The 23843-nt window shown below is 39.8% G+C and overlaps 1 protein-coding gene across 3 annotated transcripts in view; it reads left to right on the forward strand.

Moving 5' to 3' along the window:
- The window catches only part of PDZRN4 (PDZ domain containing ring finger 4), a 251951-nt gene that overhangs the window by 200057 nt on the left and 28051 nt on the right, over nucleotides 1–23843 (forward strand). For all 3 annotated transcript variants that reach the window (XM_064507898.1, XM_026117762.2, XM_064507903.1), the window contains 2 exons: nucleotides 8445–8698; nucleotides 10297–10399. In XM_064507898.1, the coding sequence (XP_064363968.1) occupies nucleotides 8445–8698; nucleotides 10297–10399 (357 nt within the window). The remainder of the gene's footprint in view (nucleotides 1–8444; nucleotides 8699–10296; nucleotides 10400–23843) is intronic.

Raw genomic sequence — 23843 nt, forward strand, 5'->3', positions numbered from 1 at the left:
CTGGCCAGGGTTTGAGTCAGGAATGAGGCTCGACTCAGCACTCTGCTACTGACATTGGGTTTAACGTTGCTTTTTTTTTTGCACAGTCCTGGCACAGGGAGCACCCTCTTGGCTGAGATGAAATTCTACTTGCTGGGCAGGCTGAAGGCACTGTGCTGTCAGCTGCTCTTTGCTGCAGCTTTTAAGAGAAACCCCAGCGTGCTAACGCTTGCTGGTGGACATGCTGGCAGGAAACATGCTACCTCGCTGGGGTCTAGGATTGCCTGAGCGCCGGGGGAGCAAACTCCTGGCGCTGGCACCAGAGTCAGGACCAGTGCCACGAGATCCTGGCCAGCTGCTGGTGCTCTCGCTGCCATCTGTCCTGCTCTTGCACAGCTGGAGCAGGCAAGATTTAGTCTTCAGATTGGGAGGGCTCTAGCTCTCTCTGTGCTACCTTAAATTGAATTTAAAAATAAAAAATAAAGTCTGCCTTATGCTTAACTGCACTCCTTAAATGGGGAATTTTAATAATGTGCCACCAGCAGCAGTTTGGAGTATCTTACTGAGGAAAAGGTCACTGTGCCCATAAGTTATCCTAGCATTTGATCAGTGGACTCTTTTCCAAAGACTTTAAGTCTCATTATTCGCTGCTTATAAAGTCACTTGAGATATAAAAAGTCTTTTTATAGTAATGAAAGAACTCCCACAATTAGCCAGAAGGCAGCCATCTATCTTTTTAAACTACTCAGTTCGGAGGAGACCAGGAGTTTCAGGCGTCTGTACGTGGATGAATTGTTATGACAGTGATAAGTGTAACATTCACGCAGTGATGCCAGCCTTTATGGAGTTCATGGAAGCTTGGGATTTTTTTTAAAGGTGAAAGAGAGACATTTATTTTAGCAAAATATAGAACACCATCTCCTGAAAGGAGAAAAGTAATTACATGTTATTTACAGAGTCCTGAAATCTGCCGTTCAGCCTCTCTCCTTGTTTTGGGGGAATTGCAGTTGATTAAAGAATGTCATTAATTTGATTTCCTAAAACTTTAATGGCAACCACCTTTTGAAGTGCCTTGTTGCCTGAGAAAAATACATACCCTGGAAGAGAAATTGGAGAGTTAGCTTGTGGTGCAGCAGAGAAACTGTGAAGTTCGCAGGAGAATATGGCATGCAGTGCAGGGGTTTAGAGATAAAAATTATTTGTTCTGAACACACATACTGGCCTTTGATTGCATTTTTCCCCACCATCAAAGGACTGCTCTATGTGGTAGATTTCATGAGAGATTTATGTAATGTCCTATCCACAGATAGAAAAAAAGTTTGCAATGATTAATGTAATAAATGATGGTCTAATTATATCAAGAAGTAACTTAACGTATTTTATGCATGCCACAGCTAGTTTAGTCTTTATTGCCCTCAGGCAGAATTGTAATATCATCAGAAAAACTGTTTGTCAATATTAAAAGCAATTTACATAGTAAATACACTCCAGCCTTGTTACATCACCATCTGGATTAGCTGAGCATTTGGATCCGTATGGGGAGGTGCTGGCGAAGGCGGATCTCGCGAGTGCTCCGATTGCCCAGCTGTCGCCGGGGATGAGGACAAGCGATGGCATTCCCGCCCGCATGGAAGCGGCCAGGTTCAGCGAAAGGGCAGCGGGGTATGTTTGGGGAGAAGGTTTCAGGAAAGGAGAACCGAGGGAAGTGGAATCAGGAGGCATGAGGAAAGGGAAGCAGCAGGGGGAGAAAAAAGGTCCTTGGGGAAAGGTAAAGGCAGAATGAGAGGAGCTGGAAGCCTCAGGGAGAGGAGAGAACAGAGATGGTCCAGAGGCAGCAAAGCAGGGGAGAGGAGAGCGAGGCTAAGAAGACTAGCTGAAGGAGAAGGCAAAAAAGATGTCCATAGCAACGCATCTGCCGGGCATACTCGGGGAGTCAGCAAAGGATAATAATGGTTGCTCACAAATTCACATCTACTGGCACTTGTCTCACTGTGAAAGTAAGCAGTTATTCTTAAATTTAATTTACTGTTTTCATTTCACTCACAAACCAAGAGAATTGCAAAAAACCATATGTTCTCTTTTTCAAAAATCAAGTGAAACTTTTCTGAGCTGTTGCTGTGTGTTCAGCATTGAAGGAGCTGATAGGATCTTTGTGAGTTGTGCATTGCTCTAACACACCATGAGGAGAGGGAGGCGGTTGTTCTCTGGTCCCGTGGACTGCCAAACCTCACGTTAGGAAGCACAGGAACTGAGGCCATATTTTGGCCACATTTTGAAGCTGCCAGCTCGGTAGTGCTTTTCAACTTGTTGGAGTGGCCGTAGTTGTCCTGGTGATGTGAATGTGGCATTGTAGAATCCAAATGTTTTTGTGAAATACATCTCAAGACAAGGGCCCAGATCCACAAAGCAACCTTAAGCATGCGTCTCTTTGTGGCGCTCTTCTCCCGAGGTGGATGCTGTGCCTGATTTTCCATACGCTGTCAGAGGGCAGTTAAGTGCTCAGAGGCACTCGTGGCAAATGGCAGGTATGCCTAACCCCGCCAGTTGGGAGCAGCCTTACAGGTGTGCACCTAAAGCACCATTTTTTTCCTATGCAGAATGCCTTAATTGCAAGTAGCCATTTGGGAATTCAAAGCCCAGACCTTCTTCCTAAACAGGGGTCCTCTATGATTCCTTTGCTTACAATGAACTTGACTTTTCTATCAAAACATGGTGCATGATTCTGCAGCCAAGTCAAAGTTGTAGGGCACACTTCTTGTAGTGACATTTTTGTTTTAGAGAGGGCTAGGTAGAGAAAAAATCATGGAGAAAGAGATACTGAAGTGGAGTTTGTATTTGATGAAGAGACGAAGTTGCCTGTTGTCTTCAGATCTGTTGAAAGAAGGGTGCTTTTTTATGACAGTTGCTGTTTAGATAAACAAAATCACTGAGAAGTTAATGGGTAATCTCTCCCTAGAAGGAAGTTTTGCAGAGGGGAAATAAGTATATGTCTATATTTTCCAAATTTTAGCATCCTCTATTTTGTCTTGCTTAGGTTACGGTTTAGCATGTGCTTTTCAGCCTCAGTAGATTTCTGCCAAATATTGGGAAATAGAAATGATACTGGTTACACTTGGGAAACTGTACAAAAGGCTACAGCGCTGAGCGTTGCCTGTATCTATTCAATATTGCCTAACCAGCTACCCTAGCTAGTAAACAGGACAAATTTCAGCTGTACCAATAATGGCAAAGTAATTCTCATCAGAAACCTTTGGTTCAGCCTGAGGAAGCAGCCAGAGCCTGCACGATCAGTCACTCCGGGGCTTTTAGGAGGGAAGACAAGATTTGGTGATCAGAGCAACAAAGGATCAAACGGGAACAAGCATCACTTAACTCCTCTGGCTAAGGAAAAAGAAATGTCATTAACCAGCATAATAAAAGTTGTCTCGTTATTGAACTTGCCTGAACACTGACTGAGATGACTGTGTTTGGGACCTTTCAAATTAACTTGCTCAAGAAATGCAGCTTAGTTCTGAACTGTATCCTGAAAGGTCGCGGTGTTGAATGCGATTTCTGTGGATGAGCTATCACATTTGCTTTAGCAGAAGAGCTGCAGTGTCCTCTTCAGCACACGTGTTACTGGTAGCTCCACACGTCCTGCGCTCTGCCTTACTGCCCAGAGAGTGTCACAGTTGGCAGGCCTCACTGCTGGTAGCTTTTCTAGACTGGCTGAAGGCCTAAGTCTGGGAGGAAGGTGGTATTTTTTGTTCTTTTTCTTCTTTCTTGCAGTTCTTCAGGGAGGGCTCACATACCTGTCTAACAGAAGCACTGGTCAAACTAGGAGACAGTGTTTGGTCCTTTTGGCCAGCTTGTAGTCCAAGGATACGCTCCAGGGTGTGGTTGCCTGGATATATTAAGGCCAAGGGATTGGAGGTGAAAAAACTGCAGTGATGAGAATAGATTTAGCACCTGTCAGGTCAGAGGCATCTTCTGCATGGATGTCGAAATCTCCCAGGACAGTGAGCCTTGTGAACTTCATCATCATGTCAGACAGCATCTCTGTCATTTTTTTAAAAGCTCTTGTGACTAGAGGTCTCTGGTTTAACAGGATGTGCCTGTTAATCTTGTCTTTGTCCATTCTGATTAAATGTAGAGTCTCCAAGGATTTTACTTCAGCAGAGCAGATCTTAAACCTTAGCTTGCATATGCCAGGTATTTTCTGAGGATGAGATTATGTCTTGAGTTGTGACAAACCTTGTGATTGTGGCATTCATGTGATTATGCATCTTTTCCTTTCCCTTTCCCTCTCCCTTCACTTAATATGGGGGAAGTAAAGACTGAGGGGAAACATATCAATATTTTTGGCCTTCTTGAGTCAATAATTCTGGACAATGTTAACAGAAATTATCAACAGCAGAAAATTACTTGAAGACAAAGGTATTTCTTTTCTCAGACACAAGCATTTAGATCCTGCAAACAGTCTTGGTTCAAGGACTGATTTACTATTTTTTTAAGAGCACAAATTGTGAAGATAACCTAAAGACAATTTGCCTACATTTTTTATAGTCAATGTTTCATTATTTCCTTCTGTCCCTCCTTCCTTCTCTGCTGTTCACTTCTATGTATGTGGGAATAAATCTACATGCAGTGGTACTGGCATTAGAAATGTCAGTTGGCCAATGTCAGTTGATTTGTGCATCAAAGACAAAGCCTGTTTGCTTGTTTATTTTCTGATGCTGATGCAGTTTTGCATGTGGCTGGATTTGGAGCGAGCATCCAAAGGGGATGGCCAGGATCCAGGCAGTGGCCACCAGTCACTCTGGGTGAGATGTTGACAAGTGGCCCAGACTTTGCGGTGTATCCAAAAGAGCGGGGAGAGTGTTCATTAAACAGAAGCTTAATCAAACGGGGCAGGAGTATGGTTTACATGAGAAAAGATATATTCTTTACTTAACATTCACAACTTGTTTATGGATTAATTAGCCCATCTGCTACAACAAATGTATTCCCATGTCTTTGTGTTGACTGTTAAAAGTGACTGATTCCTCTATCCACTTAAAATAGTACCCTAGATTCCACTGAAAGTAACCTTTCTGAGGCAAGGAATTTATTTAATCATCCACTAAGAATCTGTAAGTGGCTTGTTGTAAATAAGTGCTCAACTGTCTATAGCTCCCAGGGTAACTATATATGAGTGTTAAGATGGGAGATAATGCATGAGGCAGAAAAACCTTAAAGAACCTAAGTACAGAGAGTTTCCGAACCCATCTGTAGTATGGCTTTAGGTCTTAAAATATATTCTCCCTTCCCAGCCCCAAGCGGGCAGGACAACTGCCAGCGTACAGTAATTCAGCTATAGATTTTCTTCTGAGGTAGGCAACATTCATAAATTAGGTGACCTTTATGCAGATTGACAGTGTGTTGATGAACTTCAAGTGACAATTAAAACATGTATTGAGTGTCCTAAGTGCTTGTGTTTTATAAGAAACCAACATAAAGGATGGAATGTTTTTGAAGTCTTTAAATTAAATATGCATTTAAATGAAAATAGAGGTCATCCGTATGTTGCCGGGATAAATGGAAATGGGTATCCTTTGTGATTTTTTGCACTCATATGATTTTTAAAATATTATTATCCTTTTGAAATAGAATTTGAAATAGAATATATGACATTATTGTGAATGTATGCATATTTCCTCAGAATAAGTGATAAGTATTGACTGATGTGAATAAACAAAGTTTCTGGTTTTCCAAAAAAATCTAATAATGTATCTGGTAGCCTGCAGTGTTATCCAAACATCTTTTTGCTTGATGTAAATCTGTGCAAATCTGATGCAGATCTGTGATAAAATGGTCATCTTTTGCCAAATATCACCACCTGATTCAGCTGGAATACAGAAGGACTGTGTGTTTTGTACCTGAATAGGAAAATATATCTGATACAGTGTTATGTGGTATTTATTCTCAAGCATTTGCGTTTAGGAGAAGAGCTGTATATCTTGTCAATACCTTTTTGTAAGTATTAAAAGCATTTTGGAAGAAAGAAAATTAATTTTTCTCTAAAAATGTTCCCAGGACCTTAGGGATGAGAGTTATTCAGGCCTGTAGAACACTCTTGGTATGAAAACTGCAGAAACTGAAAGCTGTGGAGAACTGTCCCCTTGATAGGCTCTGATATTGAAGCAAGAGTGAACTAGAGACTGGAAATAGAGTAGAAGACTCAGGCTTGAAGCTGTATCTCTAATTGCCTGTATTAGACGTGGCTGATTCTGAACACACTGGCAATTTAAGTCATGCAGTTGGAGAAGATTTGCAGAAGCTTGCTCCTTGGGGGAATTTCTTTGATTTTCTTACAGTGTCACCTGTTTTTGACTGTTCTGGCCCTTCCCGTTACATATCAGTGATATCTTTCCATGTAACTTATTCCCAAGGTTGTAATTTGATGGATGTTAATTTAAAGGATAAAATCTTAAGATTTTCTGGCCTCAGTCATCAAACAGACAGTAGATATGCTGCGGTAGATTTAGGTGACTAAGCTAGTCGCTGTTTGTATTACTTGATCGCAGTCGAGTTGAGGCCATGCTGGCATGGCACTTCTAGGTATCCCAGGTATTCAGCACAGAGAGCTTTGATCTTTTTTAGATATAGAGGTTCAGGTCATTTCTAGCCTGGTCATAACCTCATATAGCATCTGAGCTAGCTAGAAATATCGATTGACCTTTGCATTAGTGGCCACACTACAGTGTGGTTATTTTACATGTCCTTGTGAGTGCAGGTGGCCATAAAGGTACTACTTCTTTAGCAGTTCTGTCAAAGGAAAGTTGTTTCTACCTGGAACACAACCTGGAAATGCATTGAGTTGGTGTAGACATGAAATTAATGGATAACTGTGTCATAACCATCCACATGAACAGACAGAACTGTGGTTACAAGTGATGCCTGAAATACGACATTTTTAATTGCAAATGCTTCTCCTGGCAGGCTTTAAAAAGTTACTGTAGGCTGCTGAATGGCTCTTTTGAGTTTGCTGGTGTTCTTGTTTGTGTGGCTTTCCTTTTTTGATAGGAAAGGTCCAAGAATTTCTTTAATGAAAGAGTGATGTAGAACAGCAGTTTTGTTGTCAGCCAGTATTTGCAGACATCAGGGCAAGGTCACTTATGGGGTCTGTCCCATTTCTGGGGAGGGCTTTGACTTAGTTCCTTAAGCAGAAGTCTTAAGACTTCATTATCTATACAACAAAGCTAATTTGGGCATGAACTTGGAATACAATCCTATTTCTGATTTATTCTCGGTATGGAGATTTTGCCTGGGAAATAAATCCAAGTCAGGCTTTGGTACCCTTCAGGTATTCACATTTCTTACGGGAAAATCAAGCCTTTCCACCCCACCAGAGGATCATCTCAACTGCACGGTGTCTTACAACCATTTCATGATGTATAGCTGTCAACAGCAGTCCCATCACTCTGGAAACAGCCCAGGATGATATTTACGTGTAACGATGTTATGTATGTCTGTTAACGGGCTTAGCTACTGAGAGCCATTGCCAAATTAGCCCTTTCACTTTGCAGTGGGCTGATACTGGGAAAGTTTGCCCCAGACACCTGAGTTCAGAGGAATTTAGCATCACCCAGGATGCAGCTATCTCTTTTAATACCAAAAGGCCTCACTGATACTGAAAGGAATTTGCTGATTCTGCTGTACTGGGAAGAAACTTTGCCACAGTCTTTTAGTTTTGCCAAAATATACTGCATTTTCAGCATAATTTTCTTGTTTTGAGGACGAATTTTTTCCCAGCTATGCCATCTGAATAGACATTTGGAACCTTATTGTCTGTTAACAACTGTCTCCAGTCTTTTAATCTTCTGTTTGTAACAAATAGTTTCTTCAGTTTATGTTGGATTTAGATTTCACTTTCTTAAAATAAAAGCAGCTGACTGTGTTAGTTGAATTTTCTTATCTGTACTCTTAATGATTGTATAATGGCAATAGCAGATAAGTGACAAAACATTGAAAATTGGCCTTATTTCTGTTTAGACATCTCAGACATGTTTATTGACATCTGCATTAATAACAATACTGTGCCAGAAATTCTTTATCACAGTTGTATGACACAGAAAATGTTGACATTGGAAATAAAAGGCACCTCTCATTTTTTATATGTGTTTTACAAGTTGAATTAAATAATTTGAGAGAGGTAATTCTAAATGTCCTTTTTAAATTATGTGCTTTCTTTGTTGTGTTCGAATTCCATTGGGACAATTACAAAAGAGTTCAAATCATTTCTATTTTCTACCAAAGACTGAAGTTAGTTCTTCTCCCAGCCTTATCTCCTCTCTTACATGAATGCCACAACAAGGTCCAGTCAATGTCAGCATGTGGTTTGACGTACTACACAAACAATTCATCCACTATATTTTACACTCATATTTTTATGCTGCCTTTTCTCCTGATAGTAATTCTGAGTACATTTTTCTGTTTTTCTTTAGGTCAATGGGAAAGATCTCTCCAAGGCCACTCATGAAGAGGCGGTGGAAGCTTTTCGTAATGCTAAGGAGCCAATCGTAGTTCAGGTTTTACGACGAGTGCCAGTCAGCAAAGCTCATGGTAGCTCTCAGGATGTTCAGCTTGTGGATGCTAGCACTCAGACTGACATCACATTCGAGCACATTATGGCCCTGGCAAAACTAAGGCCTTCCACACCTCCAGTACCTGATATCTGCCCTTTTCTACTTTCAGACAGGTACGGCTTGACTTTTTCTGTTGTTTTCTTACGTAACTGAGGCATTGCAGTGGTAGGCTTATTGACTTCTTTTGAAAAAGTCTCAGGAACACTTTAAATAAATTATAAATGTCATTGATAAACATTGTCCTATTCAGGTGTCAGTGAAGTTTTTCCTGAACTCCGCTCATGGATCAGAGCTGTAGGAAGGAATCTTGGCTTTGCTTGCTTTGTGCTCATATACTTGTTCATCCAGAGCTAAGCCCAGGTCCAGAAGAAAATCGTTTCTGTCAAAGATGCTAAAAGGCTTCTAGACAGCTAGAAAGAGTGGTATTGCTGCTTTCCATTACTGACAATTTCTTACAGAAATCAAGAAAGCAAATTAAATAAATGTCCCCTTATCTGAAGTGAAACATTCCCAAAAATACAGAGATCAAAAGTAATACTCCATATGTCAAATGGCAAACACTTTGAATGAAGTTTTCCATCAGCTGAATTAATATTCTCTGAAACTAATTGAATGTAAATGGAGTCTTTATATAGAAGTAGGTACTAGTCCTCTCCCTTTTTGGACTCCATTGCATGAGTAACTACTTCTGTTGACTGACCTTTGCCCTCTGCTTGTAGCTAGGAAAGCTATGATAGCCCTAGAGCTTTCCCACTGATTTCCCTGTGCGCTGTGTGTCTCTGCAAAATTGATGCTGGCAGAGTGCAAACCACTTTTCACCTTGTTGTAGTTCCATTTTTAGAAGTTCTAGGTAAGCGGGGTGGATAATCATTTCAGAGATAGAGAACATGGTCAAATGCTGGATAGAGCCTAGCACTTATTATTGTGAAGCTTGAAGCACAATGTGTATATATTTTAAAGTTTTTATTGGATAATCCTAAACAGTGTGCGACTGTGATTGGAATTCCCATGCCCTCAGTATGGGGAGAAGTTTCCTGCCTCTGTTTGAGGTGAAGCCACACTGGGTGCTGCATGTCTGGTATCCAAGTAATCTGAGGATCCAGGATCAGCTTTGTGCCTAATACTGTAACTAAGTGCATATTGTAAAGACCTCATTCTTTGTGCCCAAATCCCATGCAACCATGCAGTTTACTGACATTTTAAAGTGTGCAATTCCTCTAATGCACTTTTGCACGTTGGTTGTCATTTTCACAGGAAAGGATAATGCAAGTTGCTTTGTGTGAGTTCTTGAACAGTTTGTGAGCCTGCGGGTTTAGTATCAAGGAAGGTCAAGAGTTAATAACAAGATAATTGTTGGGTTGCCTTAGGCCATGATACAGCACGTGAATCTGGAGTTAGATGTGTTTATGAGCATAAGGAATCCCAAATTGTCTCAATTAGGTAGTTTGGCTCAGAACAGAGTCTTTTTAGAGATTATCTGTATAAAATCTGACAAAAGGTGAATCCAGCATAATAAGCTAAGCAGGAATCTGAGCTTTTGAAAAGAAAACAGCTCTTGCTCTTTGCTTGTGCTATTTCTTTCAGGCTATCAGACCATTCACAGTAGCATTCCAGAGATGAGAAAACTTCAGAAAAGTTTTTGTTATCATTTTTTTTAATTTGAAAAAATACTGTCTCACCTGCTGTTGTTGTACTGCTTTGTTCCACATAGCTGCCATTCTCTTCACCCAGTGGAGCATGAATTTTATGAAGGTAATGAGTATCTTTCCAGCCTGCCTGCTGATGCAGATAGAGCAGAGGACTTTGAGTATGAGGTAAGACCACTGGCACACTGCAGCCTTTCTTTCTATGTTTGCAGACACGGTATTTGCACAGCTGGTAGCAGGCTGCTCTGAGAAAAATAATAGTGAGAACACTTTTTTAAAAAATCAGCACCAAAGAGTATTTTATTTTATTTTATACCTGTGTAGTGTCACAGGCTTTGCTGGGGTTACACACGTGAAATGTGAAAGCAGAAATCTGCATTGGGTTTTTACGTACAAGTTCAGAAAGCTTATTACACATATACCCTCTATGGGTGATGGAGACTGTAGATCAGCTGCTTTGCTTTTGCTGTTTTAATACTTTAAAAAAAACCTTTTCAAAATTAAAAAATGGTAACTGGAAGCTTAATTGCTTTTTTTCTTTTCATTTTAAGAATTAATTGGCCTTTTTTCTCATGCCTTAGGGATCAGTCTTGCAGATACTTGGGTGCGTGCTTGAATGTTTGTAAGATCAGACTACATCTTTGAGAATTAATATCATTTCTATTATTTGCTCTTTGATATTTGACATTGTAAGTGTTGCAATTACAAGAAATTGTGCTATATGCCATGAATCTCTCTCCACTGTTCATGCATTGTACTTTCTAGTGACAAAGGTGGATATCTTTCTGAGTCACTGGAAAATCATTATGTGTAGCTTCTAAAAATGATAACATGTGATTGGTGATGCTGCTCTTTATTAGATTTTTATTTCAAGATGTAAATAGTCTTCTTGCTTCACAGTCATTAGCTTTTCATGTTTTCTGCTATCATCCAGTAACAAATATTTCTAGGAACAAGCATAAGAAGCAGATGGTTCTTTTTTATTATTAAACAGTGCTGAGTCTTTGCAAAACTTGAACTTACTGTATTTTAAATAAGAGTGATTATAAATAATTAAATATCTTTTATACAAGATTAAAAATGTTTTATCCTCCTGTTTGTTCTACCTTAACAGTATGTAAAGAAACCTTTTAAAAGGTTTCACATAACTGCTTGACATTTGGAAATGAAACAAATGGGAAAACTTTGGCAAATACACAGCGTGTTCACTTTTATCTCGTCTTTAGCAGATGTGATGCTCTATTGCAAGTTCAGCCCATTGTTCTTTTCTTCTGGCAGCCTGGGGAACCTGAAGTTCTTCCCTCAGGAAGTGGAAAAATCAAATAAAGTCTACTTAGTGAATCTCAATCAGAACAAGCAAACTTTTGTTTGAACTCTTCAAAAAATCATTTCTAGGGATTAGTGAAATCATTATTTCTTCCCAGATGGGTTTTGGTGTGATACATAATAGCAGAAGAGTCTCAGAGCTTAGGTTCCATTTTGACTCCACATGCCTATTACAGTTTTTAACTTCTCTGTCAAGTATGTTTGTTTACAGTGCTTCTGTTCTGCATGTAACAGGAACTGTTTTTCTAGTAATATTTAAGTAAATTAGTAATGTATTCATCCGGAAAGAAGAAATCTAAAAAAATGTAGTTGTTGAATAAAAATAATTTTGTACTATTTAATCAGAATATTAGTGAGATATTAAAATACTAACAGACATCAAATTTATATAGAGCCTACAATAGTGGAATCATGTCCTCTTTATGACCATTATTAATGCCTAATAATAGGTGGCATAAGTATTATGACAGTGGTAAATGCTCAGGCAGGTTCTCCGTTGCCTGTAATCGCTACTAATCACACCATTGCAGTCATTAATTTGCTGTCAGCTGTGATTCAGTTGCCCAAGGCAAACTCACTGAGAGTTAAAGCATGAAATAAAGCATGTTTCATGTGAAACTTAAATAGGAAAGGAACTGTCTAGCTTCCTTTGAGGAGAAGGATGTGTTCTCCTAAATATGAGTGTTTGAAAGGAGAAAAGTAGCATCTTGGAGCCTTTAAATAAAAAAGCTCTAAACGTGAAATACATCCCCAAAATGTAGGCCTGTGTGGTAATATTATAGTTTAGGTTACTCATTAGTTGGAACTATTGCCTATCATTTAAGATCCTTGTAAGTTATTAAGCTTGCTTGCTGTAACCATGTAGCTGAAACAATCGAGAGCATTGTCCCCAGAGACATAGATCTCCCTCCAAAACAGTGTCTCTCACGACACAGAGTGAAAAGGGATTTACTAGCTGCTGGTGTGGATCCGCAGGAGATGCAGCAGGGCACTTGGGAGAACAGAGGTTGTGGTTCGATGCTGTCAAAGTCCCTACAACAGTGTTGGCATAAGGTGTACTGTCCTGCAGCTACTCGATCCCACCCTAGCTCTGATGTTTTGTGGCCCCTCGATATACCAACATTAGTGTTTGTGAACCAGATACAGGAATTGACCCAGTCTTTTTTTTTCTTTTTTTAGTTTTTAAGAGTTGTATTTAACCTAGCCCAGCTGCCTGATCTAATTTCCAGCATGACTCTACAAGCTGTTGTATTGTCAAAATTGAGGGAGTGGTGCCCTGCAGCATCAGAGAAGAAAGAAATAAATGGTCAAGACAAAACTTTTAAAATCGGTATTGTCTATCCACCATCTAAGAGAGAAAGCAGCAATAACAGATGCTGCAGAAGCTCTGCTAGTGCAGCCCTGTGGGGAAAAGCTGTGGATTGTATGCTGGATGAAAGAAGTGTAAAACTATGACCCTTCTCTGTCTTATACCATTTAATTTTCTGCATTTTTGGAAACAGCAATTATTATTATTATTTTTACTGCAGTTTCTGAAGAAGCAGGATTGTATCAATGCTTCCAGATCTTATCATTGTTTTCTTCTTTGTAACGACTTTCTGGTCTGAACATTGCCTAATCGCGTACGTCAAAAGAACTGTCTGGTGTCAGGAGTGTGGTCCAGTTTCCAAACTGCAGGTTGGCATTCCCATTGTGCTGAAAGGATACAAGTAGGGGGCTCGCCAGTCTCCATGACAAATGAATTTTTAAACGGATTTAAAGGAAAACTTAGAGATTTCAAAAGAAATAGAAACAAGATAGTCAGCAGAAAAAGAGAAACAGCTGGAAATTTCCCAGAAATAGTTAAAGGTGATTTGTAGGTGAAGAATACATCATTTCTGAGACAGCAACTGCAAAATACCCAGCCAAATTAGGAAGTCCAGCTGGGACTTTTCAAGTTTGTAGTAGCAGAAGAAATGAGATGACTAGCAACTGGCATGCTGTAGACAAGAGTTTTTTCCAAGAAAGGGGATGTCCTGGAAAGCCGTCATCAACTTGGATCTTGCTTACAGAAATATGCTGGAGTTTAAGTAGCTGAGTTACTGCCATAAGAAGGAGACCTGATACTCACATGTGATAGCCAGCCTTAGGGAAATGGACTTGAGCTTGCCACTGGATTTGGTAGGATTAGACACAAGAGTCTTCCTCTCCATTTGTAAGCTAGAAAAATCCAGTGGGTTGTGCTCAGATTGTCACGGCTCAATTAACTCAAGGACAAGCCAATTGTCTTGGAAAGATAAACTCGCTGGGAGGCTCATTAGGCTCCATTAAACACCATACTTTAGACAAATGCCTTTGGAGGGATTGCTGGTAGCCAGCTTCAGTATCCTAGCACTGCTGCTGCAAGACGTATCCTAAAAGGAATCAGATTTGTTGGTATATATTGAGAGGTCAGAGCCAGCATCAGTGAGTGTTGGCGGAAAGAGACCAAAAGATTTGTGTTTCTGGCATAGCCAGGTGCCCATGAGGGCTTTTAAGATAAAGTAGGAATTGACCAATTTGTAACTGCTCAGTTGGACTTGCAGTCAAAATCACTGAAAGACAGCCAAAGATACTCAGGGACAAACCCAACCCATATCTGGCTGTAGGTGGCCGTTGTGCTGCTGGAATTACATCATGTGATGTGTGAGTGTGCATCACGCTGTTTGGTGCTGATGGGGGGAAAGAACTAAAACAGCCCCCAGTAAATCTGTGCTAAATGTAGCTCTGAAATTTGCTGCACAGTGCGAATCTTTCCTTGTAAGAAGAGAAGACGATACTGGTGCTAGATAGGAGTAAGCAAGTTAATGAACTTGTGCATTTTAAATACATTTCTTAATCTACTATTCAGGAGAGAGAAACATCATATCCTTAGTTTGCAACATTGGCAATAATGCAGAAATTAAGGGAACAAAGTCAGTTAAGTAGTGGATGTCATAAAAACAAAGAATGTTGTAAAGACAAAGCTGGACAAAAGAAAATATCACTAATGTTAGGTCCTACATATTCAGTCTGAGGATATTCCAGTTTAATAAGAGGGCCAGATGAAAACAAAATGTTAAAAGCAGGCACAAGCAGGTAGTGAGTTTTAGTCAACAAGTCCTTATCCAAGGGCAGAAACTTTAATAACATCTATGCACTGAGTAGCTTTTGAGCAAAGGGAAAACAGGAAGTGATTGGTTTGTGGTTTGAAACCTAGTATCTCAGGGGAATTAACAGCAGTTAAAATCTTGTAAACCTAAGATAGGAAAAGATTCCTATTTCTAGGTGAATGCCTCCTACAAATAGCAAAAGTAGCCATCACTGAGGTGCTGTAGCAGTGGGTCAGATGACTGTTACTGTTGGATATATTAGGAAGAGTAGGCTGAAGTTTGCTCTCGTAATTGAGGGCTTTTTTGGAGGGAGGTTGGTTGTTAATTCATGACAGTTCTTCATGTGCATGAAGAGGACTGGCACAATTGTCTAAAAGTCTTTCCAACTGTGATCATTCTCTTTGTTAGGTAAAGGCACAAGTGCTCGCTTCAATATGATGACATAGCTTGCAAGAGACGGAGAAACCACATCAGTGGTCCACCGTGCCAGAATTAGCATTTTCAGAGTGAGAATGGCAGTATGACACCCCTTATGTCAGCCTGCCTGTGTCTGACGACTCCTGTTTTAATAGATAAAAATGCTAGCGCTGACAGTTTGTGGCAGTAACTGTCTGAGAACCTGGAAGAAGTTGCTAAGGGTTGAGTTGAGCCCATATGAAGTTACAGGGTACTCCTGATGCTCTTCAGTTAAGGTATTAGAAACCATTGAGTGTCTTTTGCCCAAAAAGCTAGTACATGTCACAAAACCAACCGCACACCTGCTGTTTCAATTCCTCCTATGTTTAGGGAAACAGGACTTATGGAAATCAGGAGGATCAGATGCAAGATGCTTGATTTCATCATCAGTAGCTCCTCCTAACCAGAACAACCCATAGTGCTCTGAGTGCTGGTTAACACCTAAGGTCAAAAATGAACAGTATTAAGTCCATGTTCTACTTCGCAGTCCCAAGGGACAGATTTTCAATCATAATAAGGAAATAAATGTGTGTGTGTGTGTGTGTGTGTGTGTGTGTGTGTGTGCGCGCGTGCATTGAATGAAAGTGCTAATTTATGCACAGCCGTTCATTTAAATGTGTTGATAAGTATTTGCACTCATAAATCTGTTAACTGTACATGTAGATTAGTCCTTTAAGTATACCACTGGCCTGATCTAAAGCCACTGAAATTAATAAGGCTTCCTATTGACCTGAGCATTTCTGGATTAGATGCTGTTGGTTGCTTTCTCAAATGACTAAAAATGCGTCTTGAAGAGAGGAAAGCTAGAAAACTTGGGGAATTGGACAGAAATAAGATTTTGTGTAGACCTCTTCTCACTGAACCTGTAAAACTCCCCTAGGGAAGAATTTCACCCTTTTGTCACCCTTTTCTTACCATATCTGAGTATTGCAGCAAATGCTTTGGTTAGCGGGGAGGCATTGGTTTGGGATTCCAGTAACAGTCGTTCCATCATGATGAAGGAAGGTTGGTATGTCAGCCTCAAATTTGAATTTCCTATTTCTGTGTCATAACAGTTTTGAAGTTTATCGGTTTTATTGGTATTTTTTCCTCTTCAGAACCAAAAAAGGAGTAATTTTATTCACATTAGCAACCCAAGCAAATCTGTCAATCTGGATAAAGTTACTTGAATGCAGAAGCACTTGCGGATTGAGGTACTCACGTGAGTTTAGATAGTCCCTGCTAAAGTGTGGACTCCAGTGACTTTCTGAAAGGCCCAGCACTGCTGTAATAGTCCAAGAGAGATCTGCCTGGCTTATGAATTCATATTTAAGGCCTTTTCAACACATGGATTATTTAACCGATAAACCATACAGATCTGTCTATCTTGTAAGTACATATTTAGGGCCTTTTTAACATGAGGATTACTGAGCTGATAGTCTGTAACAGCTCCCTTCAGAGCTGTGATAGCCTGCAAACACCCCTTTGAGAGCATTATGGGCACTTGTGGCAATGCAGGTGGAGCCCCTGCTACAATTGCTAACACCTGAATAAACAATCTTTATGAAAACAGCTTCTGTGCGCACACTGCCAGTGGTTCTGATAACTGCAACCAGGTTCTTTTGTTTTGTTCCGTGACAGATGTTTCTGTAGAAAGAAGCTTGCCCATAAGCTGGGTGTGTAACCAACAAAATGGAAAACATTTCTGAGATGAGAGTTTTCCATCGATTCCCAACATGCAGCATGGAATTTCTAGTTACAGCTATTAAGTCATGTTTTATATCTAGTAATATAAGGATGGAGAGAGAGAGAGAGAGACAGAGAGAGAGAAACCTATTTTGGCAGAGATCATATAAGACAAGTTCCAGGCATATTCAGATAAAATGCCAGTGATGTGAATGAACAGAGCCACTATAATACCTTTGTGACTGACTATTGGATTGTGCTTTTTTCTTCTGTATTTCCTACTGGGATTGGATTCTTTCTTCCTAAACCTCTTATGACTTGGGATGAATCAAAAAAAGAGCCTTTAGCAAATAAAAGGCAGATTTCAAATTCAGCGACCACCAGATATAATTTAAAAGAAAATGCTTTAAGAAATGTGATGTTATACAGGCAGAATCCTAATAGAGACATAGGTGTTGCAGCCTAGAGGAGCCAAAATCATGAGCAAGGTTGCATTTTTCCGTTGTAATTAGACCTGATTGGTGTGGTAAGGGGAATATGAAAATACTTGCTGGTAAATGTGGTGTAGATTTTTAATGGAAAAGCAGATAGTGCTCACCATGTGCCTTATCTGCATGGCGCTGCCAGTGCAATGGAGGAAGGAGGTATTGATCTGACAGACCAGTCAGAGAGGGCTTAGAGAACCTGGCTTTACTATCCTACATTTATTTTCTGACCAGCGGTTCATAACTGCCTGGAAATTAGTGCTCAATAGTGGAAACTCCACAGTTTACATCCATTTTACTGAGATGGTTATTCAGATATTTCATGGTAATTCTTAATATAAGGTAATGCCTGCTGTTAAGAATTATAATGACATAAGTGAACAGGTATGTGTGTGTGTCTGTGGTCTTGGTTGCTTAGGAGAGTCTTTCTGGTTGTTTTTTTTGCCATTCCTACGAGTTGGGTCATACAAGTGTAGAGAAAAAGATGGACTACGTTTTAAAGATACTAATTGAAAAGCTTTTGAGGCAGTCTTTTTGACTAGTAAATAGATTACTAGAGTTGTTTTAGTTGGACCTGTGAAAGTGCTACACCATTCAGGACTTTTTAAAACACACGCCAAGATTTTTTCCTTTTAATTCAAAAGGAGTCGTGATCTGGTAATACCTAGCCTGTGATCTGTCTGACAGTTAATACGGACTATAAAAATGGAAAGACGACAGTTAAAAATGGAGAAGTGGCAAAGGCATAGTTTCTCGTGTAATTCTTTGGATAACACTGTGTAATAATTAAAATAAGACTCTTTTAGCATGCATTTGGCCCACCACAGTAGAAGACAGTGTATTTCACTGGTATTTTTATCTAAAACCCCCTGGAGGTTTAAGTCACTATAATTTACAGAGAGTAATAAATATGTAATTCCTGCCTAGCTCTGGGTACTGCAAATGAGCAAAATAATGGTAGTAAAAGAGCAATCCTTTTACTTTATCACCTGTTTTTTTAGAATCACAAAGTCACTTTTCAAGTACAAGTTAATTAAACTTCACTCCACTGAGGTACTTCAGTAGTACTACATTCTGAGTTGTTACAGTAATATTACTCATAAGCAGGTGAACTAAGGACAGTCATATTGAGTGACTTGCCAAGTCAGTCAGTGACAAAACTGGCAGTAAAACCCAGAAGTCTTTACTTGTAATGCTCGTTTTTTCTTAGCCATTGAATCATCCTTCTTCCTTGATCATTTAGGTGGAAGAGGTTGTCAGGTTAGTTTCTGCCATACTTGTTTGTTAATTTTGAATGTATGAGTACAACCCATCACAAAATTCTGACTTTCAATGCAGATGAAGTTGCTGTCATCTCCCCTCCCATAGGTGATGAATATCCCAATTTACTGACTTGAGTTGTGCCCCCAACTGCAGAGCATCATGAGAGAGTGGGGAGAAAAAGACACAAAACTGACATGGGGAAATTTATCAAAGTTATTTCCATTTATTGTGTTTTAAACCAGGAGGAAAATATATCAAGTCAGTGATATTCATTTTGTTTCGTGATTTCATAAAACGAACACAAGGTTACTTCTCACTTCACCTGAAAGCTAATAAAAATTCTTCTGTGTCGTCAGAGCTTATGTTTTCCCAAGAAAATGAAGAAAAGTGGGCTTAGTTCAGCAGCACTTTGTTGTTGGGCAGCATTACAACAGATGGTGTGTGTTTTTCACTCAGCAAAGGAGGAGCAAGGTGCTTGCAATATTTTCGTATTTATGGTAATCTGTGGATTATAAATCTTCTGTTCTGGAGAAGTGTTTTGTTTAGGCAGTTTTTTATACCATTATACCCCACCTCCATGTATGCTTTACAGTGAAACTATTCTAAACATGTTTCTAAGGCTTTTATTAATGCCATTTTTCATATGCCTGCTGCTTGAAAGTTCATGTGGTATGTCTTAGAGTCATGGAATCCAGCTACACAGATCTAAGATGCGAGAAAATAGTTACTTTCACTTATTCTTTTAAAAATAACCGAAGCCGTGTAAAACAGCTTATTATAATGTCAGTGTTTTAAAGCTTAGTGTATTGGGGACTTCAAGAGCAGAAGGAGAAAGGACCAAGTCCCCCTAGCAAGATGGGAACCTTTTACAAGAAAATGGACTTTAAACAGAGTTTCAGTATTATGCATGCTGGGCCTTCAGAGGAGAAATCAAAAAAGCAGAGGAGGTCTTTTCTCTGGAAGTTTGCTTTTTTATTTAATGAGGCAGCTCTTCAAAGAGAATGTTATAGTCGTTCCTGGAGGGCATGGTTTGGTGAGCAGGAGTACAGGTGAAACTGTATTGTGCATCAGAAAAGCAGATGATCAGTTTGCTTTGTATTTCATCTCATGATTTCATCCATCTATGCTAGTATCTGTTTGGGGGTGGGGGACAGTTCCATGTGTGACAGAAGTTTGAACAGCTGAAACTCAGCATGGATATGGTGCCCATAGACCTCGCTTTGGTGCCAGGGAGATAAAAATGTGCTTTAAAAATCAGTGCCGATCACTTCATGGGCTTGATTTTATAGGCACATGTATGTGATTATAATTTGCATATTTTAGCTATTCGTATTTTAATATGTATGTATCTCAGAGTAAATAAGAACATGGATGAGGTAGGATTTTAGCTTAGTGCTTTCTAAGATTTTTCTCATCTTATGAGTTCAGCTTTAAATTTATCATTTTCATTGTATTTGCATTTGCTGTGTCTGAAAGGCATAAACTGAAGTACAGGAAAGTATATTTCTCACAGCTGTCTAAAGTTGAAAAATTATGTTTTCAACCTGATTTTAATAAATATTCCAAAATAGCCTTCGCACAGTTGTAGATCAAGGCTTCCCAAATGTGTGGAGTTGTAACTGGTTAGGAATTTGAATCTACAGCTACATGTTCTACTGTCCAGATAAAATGTTTGCTGGAGCAGATGTTGGCACATCTGTTATGCCTCCCCATTTCGATTGGCTGCCTGGGTGTTTAGAAAGTGCTGATGAGGCAGATAAATCTTCTGACACGTTTCAGGCCCAGAGCAGGCAGGCAGTAGTAATAATGATGTTTACAGAGGAAAGTGCTGGGCAGTAACATTTTGAAATACAACAAAAATAAAGTATGACTTTACCTGCTGTAAGTGAAACTGATCATAAAAAGTGAAAGCTAATTATACCAAGTTAATTCTTAGTTGATTTGAACTGGAGCTGTGGCAACCTCATAAACCTCTGGACTTTGTGTATCTGAAGTTCATTGGCTAGGAAAAGGCACCTGCTGCAGTTTAGCAAGAGCTCTGAGCTATAAAGGGGCTCTTTAATAAACTTAGGAGACTTGGGAATCAGGTTTAGAAACAGCTGCTGCATATGTGTTTCTTGGAAGGGGATGAGCTATCCGCCCAGGGCTTGAAGTTTTTGATCTTATCATAATCCTTATTTTCAAGAGGTTTTTCTCTACCCCTTGATGCTTATCAGATTCAAATGCTTTTACACCATTACTGTAAGGAAAATTCCAAACACTGGGGTCTTCTCCTGAGGAGGTCCATCCATGAATCAAAGAGCTTTTGCATGCTTTGGATCCCTTCCAGACTTTAGTCTCCAAGGCACTGAATGGCAAACAGAAATGAAAAAGAAGTTGGTGCGAAGATTTCAGCACTGATGTCTTGTGTTGTCCCATTCCTTTCTGGAAACATCACCACTAAATTTTTCAAGTTGCTCTTAAATATCACCATTTAAGCCAAGTCCAGAAATTGCAGAGAGATCCTGTCCTGGAGGGGACAAATAAACAGCTGATGTGTAGCCAAGAGGCCAGTGAATTATGGAGTACTTACGTGAGAAGGTACCTGTGGAGGCCACCTATTCCAAGCCCCTTGCTCAGGACTGTCCATTTGAGATTTGAATACCTCTAAAGGTGAAGAGTCCACAACCTCTCTGGGCAACCCCTTCCAGTGTTTTGCCTACCCTCATGGTAAAAAGCATTTCCTTATATCCGATCAGAATATCCTGAGTTGCAGCTTGTATCCGTTGTCCCTTGCATCTGTTGCTGTGCAAAAAGAGTCTGGCTCTGTCTTCTCTGGATCCTACCACTAGATAGTTGAAGGCAGCAATGAGATCTTCATCTTAAGAAGGCCTTGCACTTCTAAAGGCTAAACCAACTCAGTTCTCCCAGCCTCTCCTCACAGGACATGTTCTCCAGCCCTCAAATTAGTTCATAGACTTCTAGCCAGATGCAGAGTGCTGTATTCCTGTCTGGCAACCAAAAGAAGCTCCATTGTAACATTTTATGTCAAAACTATTTTCATTAGGAGACAGAGTGGAGACCAAATTCTAGAAAGACCTCAAATGAAAATTTTGGCTGGTAAAATTTGAGTTTGGTTTTTTTGCAGCTTGCATGGTCCAGACCAGTGATTCCTTAGCTACATCTCTCATTTTCAATGTTGAGAGCCAAAGAATTTCAGTATGGAGGGCAGGATAGGAGCTTTAATAAAAAATCAGAAGTTTCTTCTGCAAATACATGTAGTAATAAATCTGTTTCTTTTATTTTTGTCAAAATTGTTTCAAGGCCCATTTGAAAATCAGCTTTGTCCAGAAACAGAGGACTGCTTTGCGATACAGAGGCTGTGAGCCAGTGTGACAAAATTTGGTATATTCATGCACACTCCACAGCAAAATAGTTACTATTCCAGTCTGCTTATCTCAATTTACCATGAGACAGTTTCTGTCTCATCTTGTACTACTCTCACCCATTTTGTTCAATGAGAAGAAAGTGCAAATGTAGAATTAAGACTAGTGAAAAGGAAACCCGTAGCTGCATGTCTTCAGCTTGTTAATTATACTTTAAACTTTTCTCATATCCTTTCAACTTCACATATACATTGACTGAAAGTGAGGACAAAAGCTGACTGCTGAGAAATGTTGTATATAAGCAGTTTGTTGTGAATCTCTCTGCTCAGAAATCAAGAAGGCATGATCTTCTCAAGTGCAGAACATACAAAAAAGGGGTGTTGGGACTCAAGCAGGTGAAAACATACATACCTAACAGATGAAAGATATATACATAATAAAATATTTCTAATAAGTCGGCATTGATACTTTACCGTGGGAAAATAACAGAAACAAAGAGAATGAGTGGGAAGGCAGAAGAGTTAGGGAGAGAAGTAAGACCATGGAAGTGATGGAATGAGAATAGGTAAAGAGGCAACATTTTAGGGAAGAGGTTAAAATAAGCTGTCTTGGTGATGGAAAGATATGTTTGAAATTATAAATATGCTGAGGACATTCTACTTCCCAGTAAATGGGATCATCCCAATAACAGGAGCATTTTTTTGATTTTTATTAGTGAGTTTAGGGTACTTTATGTTGAATGCTTCCCATAAGGGTTATTTTTGGATTTTTCCTTCTAACAAGGATTTGAAAAATTGGTATCACTCATGTTAGCTGAGGGGGGAAACTCAAGTTTGAGTGGATGTTTGTGACTCGCTAAAGGATATACTGACAGCTGTTGAGCCTTTTCAGCCAAGAAGTCTGTAATCTGTAAAGATTTTTTTTTTCTCTTTGACTTCCTTTTGAGACACGCTCCCTGTAAAGTCCTCCATGTGTCTTTAAGCTCAAGGCTTAGAATATACTTTAAAAGCAAGTTAGAAAGGCCACACTAAGCCTGCGAGGCTCACAGAATTGAAAGTTGTGTTTATCTCATCTCCATATGCTTAGACCCTTCCTCCCACTGCAACGCTAAATTTGTGCATAGTGCAATGATCAAAGGTTCACAAAAGCAGCTCTCACATTCGTACTCCAGCTCCGTAGTTCACCCAGCCCAGCCCATTACCCCATCTGCTCAGCGACTGTTATCCACCCCCGTCCCTCCGACGTTGGGCATCTTAGCTGATGCTTGGGTGGATTCCTCCTCCTGCTTGTGGACATCAGACTATTAGGGTTCATCAGACAGCAGGCTGTGCTGAGTCTGCGCTGGCAGGTCTGCCGTTCCTTAAGTTACTCCACTGCTTGTTTTTCCTGCGTTAAAACAGAGTACACACCAAAGATTAACCCTCCAGAGCTGCAGGGAGAGCATGAAGTCCCGTATCAAATGACACTTATTTATTATCAAAAGGTTCATCAGCTACAGGGCCAAATTCTGCTCCCAGAATTGCAAGATGATGTTTTATTAATCGGTGTCTGGATGCCAGCATACTAGTTCTGTTTTTCCTGCTATTACTTTTTTTTTTTTTTTAAACACCTGTGTCATTTTCTTCAGTATCCTGCTGTCCCAGAGCATTCTTTATCTGGACACAAAGCAGCATGTGGCTCTAAAAGTAGCAGGCATCAGCAGGAAAGTGGTTTTATTTTTAAGTATTTCTCATTCTATTGTATTTGCTTTTGAATGATGCATTTGAGAAATGCTTGCTGATATTTTTCCTTTCTGCTTTGATGTAAATGAATCTTGCACCAGAGATTCTCAAGTCTAAACCAGACTTTAAAAATGAGGATTAAATGAGACTTTATCCTATAAGGTAGAGCCCCCACCCCTTGGACAGAGCTTTGTTTTTCCCCACCATGTGGAATGGAGATA

This window comes from Dromaius novaehollandiae, chromosome 1 (genome assembly GCF_036370855.1).
Source record: "Dromaius novaehollandiae isolate bDroNov1 chromosome 1, bDroNov1.hap1, whole genome shotgun sequence".
Taxonomy (NCBI): domain Eukaryota; kingdom Metazoa; phylum Chordata; class Aves; order Casuariiformes; family Dromaiidae; genus Dromaius; species Dromaius novaehollandiae.